This window comes from Camelus dromedarius, chromosome 7, assembly GCF_036321535.1.
Source record: "Camelus dromedarius isolate mCamDro1 chromosome 7, mCamDro1.pat, whole genome shotgun sequence".
Lineage (NCBI taxonomy): Eukaryota > Metazoa > Chordata > Mammalia > Artiodactyla > Camelidae > Camelus > Camelus dromedarius.
Genome location: NC_087442.1, coordinates 20,653,245 through 20,668,777, shown reverse-complemented (window position 1 = coordinate 20,668,777; position 15,533 = coordinate 20,653,245). Strand labels below are relative to the sequence as shown.

General features: G+C 38.0%; 1 protein-coding gene across 8 annotated transcripts in view; it reads left to right on the top strand.

Annotated features, from left to right (window-relative positions):
- The window catches only part of AHCYL2 (adenosylhomocysteinase like 2), a 143,466-nt gene that overhangs the window by 102,183 nt on the left and 25,750 nt on the right, over positions 1–15,533 (top strand). For 4 of the 8 annotated variants that reach the window (XM_031455345.2, XM_031455349.2, XM_031455348.2 and 1 more), the window contains exons 2-6: positions 434–542; positions 7,370–7,513; positions 7,948–8,048; positions 13,769–13,871; positions 15,285–15,379. In XM_031455345.2, the coding sequence (XP_031311205.2) occupies positions 434–542; positions 7,370–7,513; positions 7,948–8,048; positions 13,769–13,871; positions 15,285–15,379 (552 nt within the window). Of the gene's footprint in view, positions 1–430; positions 543–7,369; positions 7,514–7,947; positions 8,049–13,768; positions 13,872–15,284; positions 15,380–15,533 lie in introns of all 8 variants that reach the window. The other 4 variants (XM_031455343.2, XM_031455347.2, XM_031455346.2 and 1 more) reach the window with 1 other exon arrangement.

Genomic DNA, 15,533 nt, shown 5'->3' with positions numbered 1-15,533 from the left:
TTTTTTTCCCCTTTCCATTATACCATACCATTTCCTGAGAATCTTAAAACCTGAAGGCAAGTCACTTTACCTTTCTGTACCTTGAAGTTTCTTATCCAGATATATGGAGGTCCTTTCCAGCTTTAATTTTCAGTGAAACTATAGAAAGGATTTCTGGATATGAATTAACTTTCTAAAAATTTGTTTTAACCAGAACATTCCCTTTTATTGCAAAATGTATATAGTGAGAGAGTGGATCAAAGATTTAAATTTGATAGAAACAGAGTAGGTAAAGAATGAAAAATCGTTCTCTCAGAAGAATGTTAACATTCCAAATGTGGGTTGGTACAATCAGATCAGCTGGGAAGGAAGGTAAGTTCCTACAAGCCTTGAATTGCTGTCTCACAATGGAGGTTCTTTCCCTTTATGAAACTAGAGTTCTTTTTCTTAGCAGATTCAATTTGCTGACCAGAAGCAAGAATTCAACAAGCGTCCCACCAAAATTGGACGTCGCTCTCTGTCTCGCTCCATTTCTCAGTCATCTACTGACAGCTACAGCTCAGGTGAGTGCTGGACTGCTGTGGACCAGCTGTGGAGGCTGGTTAAGCCTGATCAGCAGACCGTCCTGTCTATCCAAAGCTAATTAAGCACGATCAAGCCTGTGCTTTGGAATACACACTTGGACTCTCAGTCGAAATTTAGACCAAAATTCTGGATCGAATCTTTGGATTTCTCTTGGGGATTCAGAGTGGAGCCTAACAGAGGCCACATCTTCCAATAAAGGCAGAAGAGGGTGACTAGGGAAAGTGAGTTCTGATTTATTCAGAGAATGGGAGTATGTTGCTCACTGATGACCTTCACTGAACAGCATGTGTAGGGACTTGTGTTTTTTCCATTCTTTGAAAATCAAAGAGAGGATCCCCATCCCTCCATCTGGGAAACCTTAATTGCCCCAAGAAACAATGAAATCATTGTAGCTAGCTCAAGTGAGCCCTTTGCCTTTCCTTCTAAGCTGTGACATTGTATTGCTTGTTACTCCTTTCCTTTGCAGTGGCATCAGTTCCAATATGTGGTCCCTGGGGCTGAGTTATCATTTAATGCCAAATGAGTATCAACATGTGGGACCCCTTGTCAACATTGGCCATTTGTGTAACAGTGTCTAGTATGTGTCTGATTTAATATGGAGCTGTTTTATTTTGCTCTTATGTAGGAATGTGATAGGAAGCTGGGTGTTTGTCCAAGTTATGTCTTAACTTATAAATAATAATATTCATTAAAAAATGTTCATCATGACCTGAAATTTTATTTGTTTTTCACACAACTAGGAAATTAGCATTTGTTATGTAAAGCTGAAGAAAGCTTGTTTGGGAAGCTGTAACTTTTAGGTTGGGTGGGCTGTTATTTACACTTTTTACATTTCTTTAAGTTTCCCCCACAATAACTGAATGATGTAAAGCACATGGTATAAATCCCTATGGATTTTTGTCTAAAGATACCAAATTTTGTACCTACGTTATTCTGAAATAACCAGCAGAATAATAAATAATTAAATTATATTAAAAAATTCTCAGTAAATGTTAAAAATTCATGAACCAGTTAATATAATTCAGGAAACTATAATAATTGTGAAAATATGAATTGTAGAACATTTTAGACTGTGAGTTTGTGCATGTTATCTAAAGATTGATACTAAATAATAAAAACAGTAAATTTTAACTCTAGATCCTTTTCTTCCCTACACACTTGATCCACATTTCCAACTGTGCTCCTATAGGGAAAAGCAATGCCTGCCTTCCTACAAAACACCCATATATATATGCAGGGAGAGTACTTACAAAGTATCTACTTACCTAAAAGAGTGAGTTTGATACCCTTGGTGTCCAAGTGAATGCATAGTTACTTGGGATAGCTCATTGGTGAGTAATATTGACTGATGTCACCCTGGAAAAGTTGGACTTTTAGGTTGAACTATATGAAATTGCCATTTCTATAGTAAAAAAAAAAATCAACCTTATATATCTATTTAAGGGTATTAAGTTTTGAAGCATGGAGTTAAAACATCCTGGACTTGGAAAATAACTTAAAGATCAGTTATTTAGCTTTGCAGTAGATGCTGGACTTGCCTTGATGGCATCCCTGACAAATGGCCATCTGGTCTCTTTGGGAGCATTTTTAGATGATAGGATGATCCTTGCTTTATCTAGTAATTTAGCTGTCTCTGAAATGTAAAGATTTTACTTAGAAATAGAAATCACCATTTTTGGTTGCCTAATTTGGAGGGCATCCCATTGTCCTTGTTAACCTCATCTGGATATATTCCATATTAAGTGCCCTTTCAAAAATATTATACCTATAAATATAATATTCTAGGTATGATCCAAAATAATCTATAGGAAGTGTTATTTCCATAAACTCGGTGCTTTTAAAATGAAACCTCATTATGTTTGCTCTTTTTGCAGCAGCTTCTCACACACACTGTTACCTTGTTTTGTTTCCACGTGAACAGTTGTCAGACCCTTTTAGAACTGTGAATGGAGATGCCTGCTGTTTTGAGTTTTACACTGGGAGTTAGAAGAGACCTAGCTTCTAGGCTTTGATCAACGTGTGATTTGTTGTGTGATTCTGGAAAACTCTTGCAGCCTGCAATGTTCATAACAGAGGGAATGGGAAAGTGATATGAGGTGATACAGAAAAAGCTCCATACTCATCAAAAGAAAAGCCAGGAATAACAGAATTACTCACAGCTTTCTAAATATGAGAAGATGTGCGAATGCATGTCAATAAGAACTTGGAACCCCTTTTCAGCATATGTTATCATTTAATTGACTGTAGAAATGAACGTTGGAGAGCCCCGAAGACTTCTCTTCTCTGTTTATCTCTCCCTAGGTGAACTCATTCAGTCTCGCAGTTTAAAATATGTATTGATGTTTGATTCTTGGATTTTGTCTCTAGCCCAAATCTCTTCCCTGTACATTAAACCCAGATATTCAACTGCCTCCATAGTGCTTTCACTTGGATATTTTACAGGCATCTTAACCCTCCCATGTCTTAAAAACTGAACGGCTGAGTTCCAGCCTTGCCCCTCTTCGATCTATTCTCAGTGCTGCAGCCAGATCCTTTGTTTTAAAATAAGGGGAAAGGCGTCCAGAGACATTCTCGTTAAACGACTTTACACCTCTGTGAAGGAGTGTACACCTCTGATATACTCTGTGTGTGAGCAGCTAGAAGAAGGTTTCTGGCATTTCAAAAAAAAGGGTACCTTTCTGTCCGAAGTGCTTGTTTTGCTGAGGTTACTTGGAGCCTTTCTTAGGCGCTGGCCTACGCTCCCTTCCTCATGTTCCTGCCACTAAAGTCTGTCATGCTTTTATTTAGGAACCTCCTCCAGCCTTTGCAGCCAGTTCCTCATGTGAATCACAGAACACAGAAAATGATTTGAAGGGTTGTTTTCTCAGTTCTTCAAAGGATGGTTCAGAATTACTGATACAGGCATAAGAGAGAAGTTAATTCATAAGTCCAATGGATGCTTCAAGGCATTAGAGCTTAATTCTGGTGAAACCCAAGTTGAAAAAGGCTACATTAATCCCTGAAATTATTTTATAAAAACCAAACTTCTAAAAACTCTTTCTCTAAGCACAAAACCTCATAAAAATGAATGAACAGAAGAGACTTCTTCAAAGTTAGATCATCTCAATGATCTATTTCTGAAAAAGCTGTCTTTGCAGTGAGTTAATTGGTTAAGGATAAGGAAAGAGGACTAAAGTGTCACAGTTCATAACTGGTTCTTCTAAAGCTTGAAATTTTTTCAAATAACAAAGTTTTGTTTGTTTGTCTGTATTTTGGTTGCTAACATAGCTTTTCACATATTTCTAGAGTGATAGTCGTCAATGAAATCTACTGTACATTGACACACAGGTCAATACTCTTATTCCATTACCAAATGAGTAGATTGGGCCCAAGAGGAATTGCCTGACTTGAAATTGTCTAATAGGACTAATTCAACCAGCAATCTGACTTCTTCTCCTAGCAATTACCCACAGTATCACAGCTGCTGAGCAAATGTATGCATGTTCTGTGGGATAGATTTGTGGATTAATGATTCACCATATTGTTTTCATTCTGAGATATCATGAAACAAGAGAACATCCCATGGTAAAGTTATTTTGCACTTTATGCTACTCTTCTATCTAGAAATTGACCCTTTTCTGTTATCTCGTTTATTCATAAGATTTTTCTTGTGGTAGTTAGGGGGAGGGGAGAGTCTGGGAGAGAGAGGATCTGTTAGACCCTCTATTATACAGTTGGATAAATTGAAAATTGTTCACTTAACCAATTAGAGGTGAACTAGAGCTAAGGTGTCAGGGCTGTGCTTCAGTAGGTTTCTGTGGTTATTGATTGTTCACTTTTAATTAAATTGTAACTCTGGGCTTCAGAGTGTACTGACAATTACAAACACTTTAGAAACTATTCAGGCATGTGTATACATATGTGTTGGGTTTCTCTAAATTTTCCTAGCAAGAATTTTTTAATGCTATCTCAACCATTTTCATGAATATCCTACTTTAAATATAGTGGCAGAAATGAGTTATGGATTCCAAAAATAAATGTCATGTTAGTTCGGGAATAATCTACTGTGTTTGCAAAAATAATACTTTCTTGGTCTGGGTCTCTCGGCCATTTTGCATTCACATATTAGTCCAGTCTAGACAACTGATACTTTCGGTTCTTACCTGATAACAGGTCTGTATAAAGGGTTTTGGAAACAAATCTATTTTGGCTCAAAGAAAAGCATTGGTTGAACTAACTACAACCAGTTGACTACCATTGAGAAAAGAAAATACCATTTTTTTCTTTTAGAATAGGGATATAATATAAATAATTTTGTTCTTTGAGTAGGAAGAAAACAAGTCAAGCCAAAAATTGAAGTACTTCTCTTAAGGGGAATTTTGGGGATTTTTGTTGTTGTTTGGTTGGCTTTTTTTCCCTGGCTCATCCTTTGTTGCTGAAGAGGCATAGGAGAGGAGAGCTATTCTGGGTAGAGTTAGGACTCCAGTCTCAACCTTTCTAATCACTGCCAGCCAACCACCTGCTGCTTGGATAAATCAGTAGATGACAGAGGTAGAAAAAAAAAAGAAACTGCTAAATAATATTGTGTGTATGTCATTCCTTTCTCACTCAATATCCTAAAGCTGAGTAAGAACCTTTAATGATGTAATATCTGGCATTGAATTAAAAATATGTACAAAAGCCAATAATTATATCAGGTATAATTTGAATACTTAATTACTTTATGCCAAGCATTGCACTAAGCACTTTACTTACATTATCTTATTTAATTCTCAACAACTTGACTCTGACAAGTCATGTCTGCCTACTGTATAGTCTGCTTCATAGCACATATTATAATCATGTGGGAAAAAACCCTCTAAATAATTAATATTATAATTAGTTATTTCATGTCTGACTCACCTACTAGACTGAAAACTCCGTGAAGGCAAAGACAATCTATATCTGTCCTGTATCCCCAGCACTTAGGCTGTGCCTGGTACATAGTGGATGTGTAATAAAAATTTGTTGAATGAATAACTGACTGTGTGAATGACTGAATCCATGAATGAATTAACAACCCTCTGAAACAGGTTCTGGAGTCACCTCTACTTTATATACCCAGAAACAGAGATGGAGACTTCAACCAAATTCTGTCTTGCTCCGGAACACATAACCCCTAGATTTAAATGGCCTTTGTGGAGCATCAGAATCATCATGTCTCTGGAAAAGGATTTGAAATTGAAGATATTCTAAATGTGAACACTTTCTTCAAAAGCAATTTTCCTATAAATTTGGATCAGGATTAGGGATGGCTGTTACCTTTCTTCTCTCGGGTGACAGAATCGTGGTTCCCTTAAACCTCCAACTCATAAGCTATTTCTGAGTATTGATTAGTGAAACAGATGACTACCCAGGAAACTGTTTTTGGGCTCTGCTGCCAAAGGTACTTTGAGCTCTCACTCACCCTAGGAGGGAGATCCATAGACATTTTGTACAGATTAGCTCCTTTCAAGAACAAAAGTCCCTTTGGGGATTTATTAATTCCCTCACCTCCCCTGGTGTCCGTGTTCATTCTTGTTGCCTCGTGTTGGGACTTTGCTCTAGGGCAGTTTTCCAGCCCCAAGAGAGACACTCGGCCCCTGCTGCCCAAGCATTCTGTAGCGCCATGCCTGATTAACCGGGCAAGGTCAGACTTGCCTTTTGCAGCCCTCCCAGAGATAGACCATTTACTAAGAAATCCCAGAAATGCCTTAATTCTCTGGGTGTAAGTAGATCAGAGCACCAGAAACCATAGGAGCTCTGAGCTTTTGCAGCTTTCTCCCCTTTAAAGTGTTGGAAGTACTTTTTATCTCACTGAGAGATGTATAATGCTTTATAGACAGTGCTTTAAGTCCCTCAACCTTCCTCCCAGCAAACCTTGAAGACTACTTAGGTACTTAAACTTTAAGTCAGAAACTTAAACATAAATTAAGAAAAGAAATTACTTCAAACCATCCAGCAAATGATTAGCAACTACAGAATTATATGAAGACTAAGAAGACCTCAGCCGAATACGGGAATAGTGGCAGCTGCCTGTTAGCCGCAATCAAAAGTCTTAGACCTTCTACCCTCTAGTGTATATTTCTAAATGGATTAGTCATCAGAGCATTTAGTTATACCAAAAGAGGATATATCCACTTCTTTGGGAATCTAAAATGCCTAGTGCAGGACCCACTGAGGCCAGCAAGAAGGGAGAGCACACTGAATGCTTCATTGTAAATGTCTAATTGGGTCTGCAGGCATAGTTCAGTCTCATCAGAGCCAGTCTTAAAAAAGAAAGCTCTTGTTTTGTCAGACAAACACTTTTTGTGTGGTTCTTCTTTACTTTCCCATGGGTTCCTTGTTTTCTAGGACTTATCTGTTCAGTTATTGTACTAAAATACAAATGACATCAAGCATTTAAGCAGCAAACAGAAGGGTAGCTAGGATCCCAGAAACCCACAGGTTAATGACCATGATCTTGCATTAAGAACTTGAACCTATTGCTCCTGTGGTGTAACCTCTCTTTTTACGTGTTCAAGGACTTCTGCATGTTCTGAAGATAAAGTTAGCTCTAGATTCCAAGTTATTGCTACCCTACGAGAATGTCTTTGGCAGCCTCTCTCAGCTTCCTCTTTCTGACTTGTGGGTAATAGCACTTTCCATAGGAGATGACTGAGAGAGCTCCTTGGTGCCACTTAGGTGTTTACCAAATGGGAAAATTTACATGATGCTGGATGACTAGAAAAGCCTCAGTTCACTCATGGTTTGGAGCTTTGAAAGAAGCCGTTTTTGCCCCTGAGGGTTTTTTATTCTGTCCTTCCAGCGGCTTCGTATACAGACAGCTCTGATGATGAGACATCCCCTAGGGACAAGCAGCAAAAGAACTCTAAGGGAAGCAGTGACTTCTGTGTCAAGAACATCAAACAGGCAGAGTTTGGACGAAGAGAAATTGAAATTGCTGAACAAGGTAAAGAAAGCACCTTTCCCTTCTCAAGCTGCCTGTGTCTTTTAGTCCACGTTAATCCCTTTTTACATCCTGGGGTCTAGTAGTTTGTGAAATTTCAGTGTGATTGTGAAGAATACTTGTAATAAAGAAATCTGAGCTCAGGAAACACTGGGGAGGGAGTAAACTCCAGTGGGTCTAGAAGGACAAGAAAAACAGGAAGAGAGACTAGATAAGGAGAACTGGGATGTAGGGAATCAAACACTGGAGCATTTGCCTCTGAAAGTCCCTTATAAAGGAAAAGTCAGGCTTACTATCTTGAACCCCTGAGAAACCTAATGTAACAGAGAACCTGATTGGGGAAGGATCTTACCTTAAGAGAATGCGTTTTTCTGTGTATTCTTTCTCTCTCATTCCCTCCTCTCTAATATTGCTGTGTATGTTTTGGGCCTTTTCAGAAATGCCGGCACTGATGGCTTTGAGGAAGAGAGCTCAAGGAGAAAAACCTTTGGCTGGAGCCAAAATCGTGGGTTGCACACACATCACTGCTCAGACTGCTGTGAGTCCTTTTCCTCTCTCCACGTAACAATAGTTAATAATAGCCACCGGTTATTAAGGGCTTCCAACTAGTTTAAGCACTAGTTTAAGAGGCTAAGACCTTAACAAGTATTATTTTGTTAACCCTCATAATGGCTGTGTAAAGCCTGTTTTCCTGTTTCCATTTTATAAATGAGGAAGCTGAGGCTCAGGGAGTTTAAGTAATTTGTCCAAGGTTGTACAGCTAGTAAACCATAGAACTGACATTTGAACTTCAATACATCTGATTCCCAAGCTGATGCTTCCTTCACTTTTCTGCAGTGCTTCCCTTTATCTTCCCTTGCTTTATCGTTTCTACAAGGCAACTGTGTTAGGCTGCTTTCAGCTGCAAATAAGAGGAAATCTGAGTCAACCTGGATTATACATAAAGGAATTTATGAATTACATAGCTAGAAGCCCAGAGATAAGGTGGACTTCAGATGAAGAATCTCAGGGCTCCTATTTCATCTGTCCGTGCTGCTCTTGGAGCTGCCTCCTCACTGTGCTTACTTCATCCTCAGGCTAATAGCAAGATGGTTACAGCTCTTCAAACCATCACAGGCAGACATGAAGAGGAAGAAGGACCATTTCTTCTCTCTATTCCAAGAGCAAGGAAACCTTTCCCAGAAGTCCTCCAGGATACTCTATCATGTCATTGAGCAGGACTGGATCACATCCTATGCCCCATCAGTCCTGGAAAGGAACTGGGGTTACCATGATTAGTTTAGATCAGTGCTGTCACCTCTATCAAATTCAATGACTCCTTTTTACAAAAAATATTTTGCAATCCCCCTGTATTACCTTGAAATGAAATTCAAGTATAACGTATCTAAGTACATATAATTTTCTTTAAAAAATCAACATAAAATCTTACTGAAATATGAAGGAAGAATAAAAGGAAAGTAATTTATAATCAAATTATGTGTATTTCAGTATCTAAGTGCTTGGGTACATGTATAGTAGAATGGTCAGTTATTTGTATTTACTCATAGCATTATTTGAACAAGAGTGCTACAAATATATCTACATGGAAGTGTGTTACTGTTTCCAGAGCATCAGAGCAATATTGCAAAACTGTATAATTTTCTGAAATGATAAACAACTTTTTGTAAATTTTTGAGTAACAACAAAAAGTATGAGTTATCTCTTGATTTACACACTTGTTGCATTCTTGGCAATGCTTTTGTTGATATGTAAAGTGGAATAAAGTTCTTAACTCAGATCATTATAAATAGGTTTCTCACTCAAGTGAACTTTGCATTGAAACATTTGAAGATTAAACCAAATATGTATCAATTATTGTGACAACCAAAAACGCCCCCACAAAGTTCAGAGTTCCTCTGTTGAAAACAACTGACTTAGAGTTTTCATCAAAGATGTAGTAGATACTGAGTTGCCAGCCATAATAGGACCAGTGCAAGAAATCCCTGTATCAGGAAATGGTCTGGAATCTCTTATAGGATTTATAAGATCCAAGTCAGTTGTATGGCTAGATCAACTTTCAAAAGATTGTCTCCTGAAGCACAACACATGTGTCCACATTCCTTGTTAACAACGGCAAAGATTCCTCACGACATAGACGGCTACTGTTAGCATCTTCCCCGTGAGTCTTTTCTGGGTTACGTGTTCTCAGAGGAAAAGCGTGTCTTGGTGGCCCTAAATTAGTATAATAAATTGAAAAGCTATCTCTTTTTGGAAATATAGATTAATGAATCAAGGCAGAAACACTCTTGAAACTTTTTTGGGGCTTCCCCAGTCAGGGACATGAGACTTCAGTGTGGTGGCCTAAAATAGTAAGTACTTCTGTACTGTCTCATGTTGCTAAATTATATCTAGTTTCTTTTTTACTCCCTGACTCACTGAACATTACCACTCTTCAAGGTTATTTATTTTTTTCCTTTTCCTTTGAAAAAATAATAACAAAGGAATTTTGCTTTGTTTTGCTTTTAGTCTTTAATTTTTCTGATTACAGAAGTAGTTCATGTTCATTTTACAGTATTCAAGCATTGCCACGATCTATAATGTAGAAAGACAAAGTTTCCTATAATCTCGTGCTCCAGGAATAACTTTCATAGTTAACAGTCCCTGTCCATGTTTTTTAGACTTGGATCTATTTGTCTTTTAGGTGTGTTTCCATAGTTCCTTCTAACCAGATTCCTTATCTGTTCTTTTGAAACAGTAATGATTTAAAGTTGGGCTAAACCAGCTTCTAAGCTCTGTCCTCCCCCCACTACCACTTGCCTTTACTCCTGCTTGAGCCGTTAGCCAGCAGCCTTGACTCATAGTTCTTTAAACTGTTCTTACAGTCTTGGTTCCAGACACTTTTCTAGTTAAGTTATATTGCTTTGTAGGCAAGTCTCAGTATCATTCTCTTTTTTTTTTTTAACAAATTCATGAATCCTAGTTGTAAGGATTCAGAAATTCTTTAAAGTGAATAAATAAGAGAGAAAAACTGGGATCAGATATTGAAAGGTAAAGAAATTAAGATATAAGAGTAATTCTGCTATTAACTTACTATATGGCCTTGGACAAATTACATAAGGGATTAGCCTACATTAGTGGAGTTATTTGCAAGTTTTTTTTTTTATTTAGAGCATATTTTTAATTAGAATTTTTATTTTAAAATGAAAATTATCAGTACCCAAAGTTAACTGCTGTCAGGAAGTTTTAAAACAAGCTTTTCCACTAAAGCTTTATTCTCACTAAAATAGCTCTTAATCAAAGAAGTAAGGTGGTATACTACCTTCTTAAAAAGAAGCCTGTCTGGTGGGGGGGGGGCAGTTATAGCACAGTGGTAGAGTGCATGCCCAGCATGCACGAGGTCCTGGGTTCAGTTCCTAGTACCTCTGTTAAAAATAAACAAATAATTAAATAAACAATTACTTCCCCCCATAAAAATTAAAAATAAAAAAGTTAATTAGAAAAAGAAGAAGCCTATCTCCATCTTATATATTGAAGTAAAAGTAAGTCACAGTGGATTAAATTTATTTTAATAATTTAAAAAATTTGAAATAAATACAGATTATAGAAAAGTAGCAAATACAACTATTTGAGAGTAAGTTGCCAACCTGACGATGCTCCCACAAATACTTCAGTGTGTATTTTCTACAAACAAGGATATGCTTCTATTTGAATGGACAGTCATTCAAAATTAGGAAATTAACATTGATTCATTATTGCCATCTAATTCTCCGACCCCATTTGAGCTTTACTAATTGTCTCAAGAATATTTTTTATAACCAAAGGATCCAGTCCATAGTTATATGTCTCATTTAACTGTCATCTTCTTTGGTCTCCATCAGGGCTGCGTAGTTCATTAGTCTTTCTTTGACTTTCATGACCTTGACACTTTGAAGATTATAGACAAATTATTCTGTAGAATGTCCTTGATTCAGACTTTTATGATGCTTCCTCATGACTAGATTCAGGGTATGTAGCTTTGGTAGGAAACGATGCTGCTTTTTTTTTTCTTCGTTTAATCCTATCAGATGGCACTTGATCTCGATTTGTCCCATAACTGATGTTCATTTTGACCCCTTGATGGAGGTGATGTCTGCCAGACTTTTCTATTATATAAGTTATTTTCCCTCCTTTGTAATTAATAAGTATTTTGTGAGGGAGTGATACAAAACTGTGTAAATATCCTGTTCTTCATCAGATTTTCCATTTATTCACTCACTTGTTTATTTGTATAGAATCATTGTTTCCTTTTATTCAATAGGTTAAATCCATTACTATCATTATTTATTATGATGCTCAAATTGTTTCAATTTTGGCCAAGGGGAGCCCCTTAAGTCTGGCTTCTGAGGCTCTTTGCTATTGGGATGTCATTGTTCCTGGATCCTCTTTCATTAATTTTGGGAAATGGTGGTCCATTAGCTCTTCATATATATCTTTTGCCCTGTTTTCTTCCTTCTCCTTCTAGCATTCCGATTACCTGTGTGTTAGACTGTTGATAGTATCCCATAGATCCCAGGTGCCCTCTTCTGATTTTTCCCCCTACTCTTTTTTTATTCTGTATTTCAGTTTCATACTTTCTATTGATCTATCTTTAAGTTCACTCTGTCCTCAAATATGCCCAGTTTGATGATAAGCCTAATGAAAGACTTCTTAATCTCTGACACATTAAAAAAAATTTTTTCTGACATTTCTGTTAGACTTGTTTTTATACTTTCAATCTCTCTGCTAAAATTCCCTATCTGTTTATGGATGCTGTTCATCTTCTTCACTAGACCCCTTAACATATTAATCATAGTTAATTTAAAGTTCCTGTCTTGATCAAACATCTCACTCATCTCAGAGTCTGGTTCTCTTGAATACTTTCTTTCTTGACAATAGGTTGGGGTTTTTTCCCACTTTTTTCGCGTATCTAGAAATTTTACATTGAATGGGTATATTCATTTCCATTATTGTCATAAATTGTGCTGGATTTCAATTTTGTTCTGCACCATAGTCTTCAAATTCCTCCAGCCAGGGGTTCTGAGTGTTTTGGCTCCACCCTGAGGCTTTCAGCTGCTTCTGCAAATGCTTGCCACACGGGGGCTCTCTCTTCAAGTGCCTGCCCCACCTGCAGCAGGAGACGGCTGCTCCTTGTTTCCTGGAGCTGGACTCATATTGTGGGCAGATGGGGTTCTGATCCAGCCTCAGTCTTAGGCAGGCCTCTTGAAGGTAGGGCTTTTTCAGTGTTCCTGCCTCTCCTCCCTGTAACAGTAATCTTTGCCTTGTATCTGATGATAGGTCTTGAGCAGAGATACTTTCCTGTCCCTCCTGGAAAGGTAGCAGATCTTTATTTTGTATTAACGTACAGTCCTTGACCCAAGAGGGTTTTCCACCACTCCCCCAGGAACAGAGAGTTTTTGCTACTACCCTCTTTCAGAAGCAGGGGATCTTTGCTGGTCCTTGGTGGCAGGCATAATTTCTGCTCCTCTTCCTACAGTTTGAAACTTTTGCTTCCTGTGAGAGGAGATTGTGGGGAAGTGCCCAGGTTTCATGCTTATCGTAGAGCACAGACAATCAGCTCCCTGCCCGCAATTTTTCTCGTGAGTCCTGGTTGAAGCCCCTGGAAAAGAGCTGGCATGTGAGCATGAAATATCCTTGTGCCTGAGGTGACCAGAAGTTCCAAACTGACATACTTTCCCAGCCCTTACTAATTCATTAAAATTTTAGCTACTTTTTCCTTATCCTGTTATATGGCAGCCTCCCTTGCTCTGCCAGAGGTGAAACTGTGTACCTTCTCTCCTTAAAGGGATTTGTCATTCTTTAGAGTTCTATTCCTTGGTTGCATTATGACCTCAGCTCTTTGATGGGCTCAAGAAAAATTATGGTTTTGTAGATTGTCCAATTTTTTCTTGTTGTTAGGTGGAAGCTTCTCCTGCAGCTTTCTACCTCTTAAGAAGAAGAACTATAAATTGGTGGTTTTAAAAAAATGTTTTGCTCTGAAATCCTTGGTTTAATTAAATCTTACAGGGAGGCCCAATATGTTAAATGAGTAGAAGCACAGAGCTCAGCTGGAGCCTTCCCCCTTGCCTGACCCCTACCCTTGCCCTTTTCTCAGGGTATTGAAGTTTCTGTAAAGCACAGTTTGAAAATCATTCACATTAGTTATTCCTAATGTACTTTCTCATTGTCAGATATATAAACTTAATCTCCTTGACCAATTGTTTGGCCCGTGCCTGCTCATCTCCAGTATTCTCTTTAATATAGGTGCTTATGGAAACTCTGGGTGCTCTGGGGGCACAGTGCCGATGGGCTGCCTGCAACATCTATTCCACCCTCAATGAAGTGGCTGCTGCTCTAGCAGAAAGTGGTAAGATCTTCCGCTTATTTTCTGTGTCTTTGGCTCAAGTAATTTTCCAAAAAGTTCCATTGTTGTCATATAAATCCTAAGGAAAGTTGCCATGTAAAAGCTGTTTTGGAAGAAATGAATCCATATTCTTGATGAACTTGCTCTCTTTCTGGGCTTCTCTTGTTAAATATGATTGAGGCAACTGTGTACTTCACAGTTGCAAATATCGTCTTATGTCTAGTCTTCCATTATTAGTTAATGCTTTGCCTTGACTGGTTAATATTAGAGCACCAGTGAACACTATTCTCTGTCTAAGGTCATATGGACTGAAAAAGAAAATGCTTCAGGCATAGTTTTGTGGTCCTCCTGGCTTTTCAGCAGTTTTCCCTGATTTAACGTTTGGTGCTTCTGCTTCAGCAGTAAACAGGACTTGACCTGGCAGATTAATATTTGATCACAATAGCCACTGACACTTGAAGGACAAAAAAAGAGAGAGAGAGAGAGAAACTTAGACTTTGCTAGTTTCTTGCCTTTACTCTCTGGTAGCACATCACAGGTCAAAATACCAAATACTTGCTTCAGAGCTCTTGAGAAATTCTGGGAAAGCTCTATTCACTTGTAAAATTTTTATTCATGTATAAAATACATGTATAGAAAAATACAGAAATAGAAATATATAGTCCAATTAATTGTACATACACATTCATTTCTCTTCTTTTTCAACAAATGCTTATTGACTTACTCTAAGAGATATAAGAACAAATAAGACAGTGTCTTTGCCCTCAGAATCATATGTTGTGGTTAAGGAGAAAAGACATCTATATAAATAATGATAATATAAGGGCATTTGTGAGAATGCCACAATAGATCATAAACCCACGTTACGTATACCAACCAGGGGCTTGTATAAGTTCAGAGTCCAAGAACGATCACTTCCAGCTGAGTTAATAAAGCTTCATTAGGAACATGACACTTAACTGGGCCATGAAGTATAACAACATTTTAGCAGAGGGAGAAGAGTTTAAGAATTTTCCTGATGAAGAAAAGCACAGAAGCTTTTTAAATTTCTGACTAAAGCATAGCAGCAAGAAAGATAAAATGTAGGTGGGAAATGGTGAGAATTCCATTTGGACTGGATCAAGAAGTACTTATTTCTGGTTTCTTCTTTTTGCCTTTAGTTATATTTTTAGAATCCATCATACTCTTGTCCCCTTTGCTTGTCCTCTTTGGTCTAACAAGAACAAAATGACCACCAAAGACAAAGGAGTGGGTGAAGGAGCTGAAGATAATACTAATCAGTGAAGAAAGTCAGTTCAGAAAGTACAGCAGAATGAGAGAGTTTGAAATTGGGAGAAACCGGCATCTTCTTACCAGAATTTAGGGTCAACCCTTTTTTCAGGCTTTAATGTTTTCTTTTTGTTCCTTTTTTCTTAGGATTTCCTGTGTTTGCCTGGAAAGGAGAGTCAGAAGATGACTTTTGGTGGTGCATTGATAGATGTGTGAATGTGGAGGGCTGGCAGCCAAACATGGTGGGTTAGATTTCTGCTAACACAATTCTGTAGGGACCTGAGGGTACAGAGAGGGAGGAGATGGTCTGGGAGAGGGTTTCCCAACAGGGAGGAAGGAAAATGCTTCCTTTTCAATCTGATGTACCTGAGCTTCCAGCAGACGCTAATGCTGAGG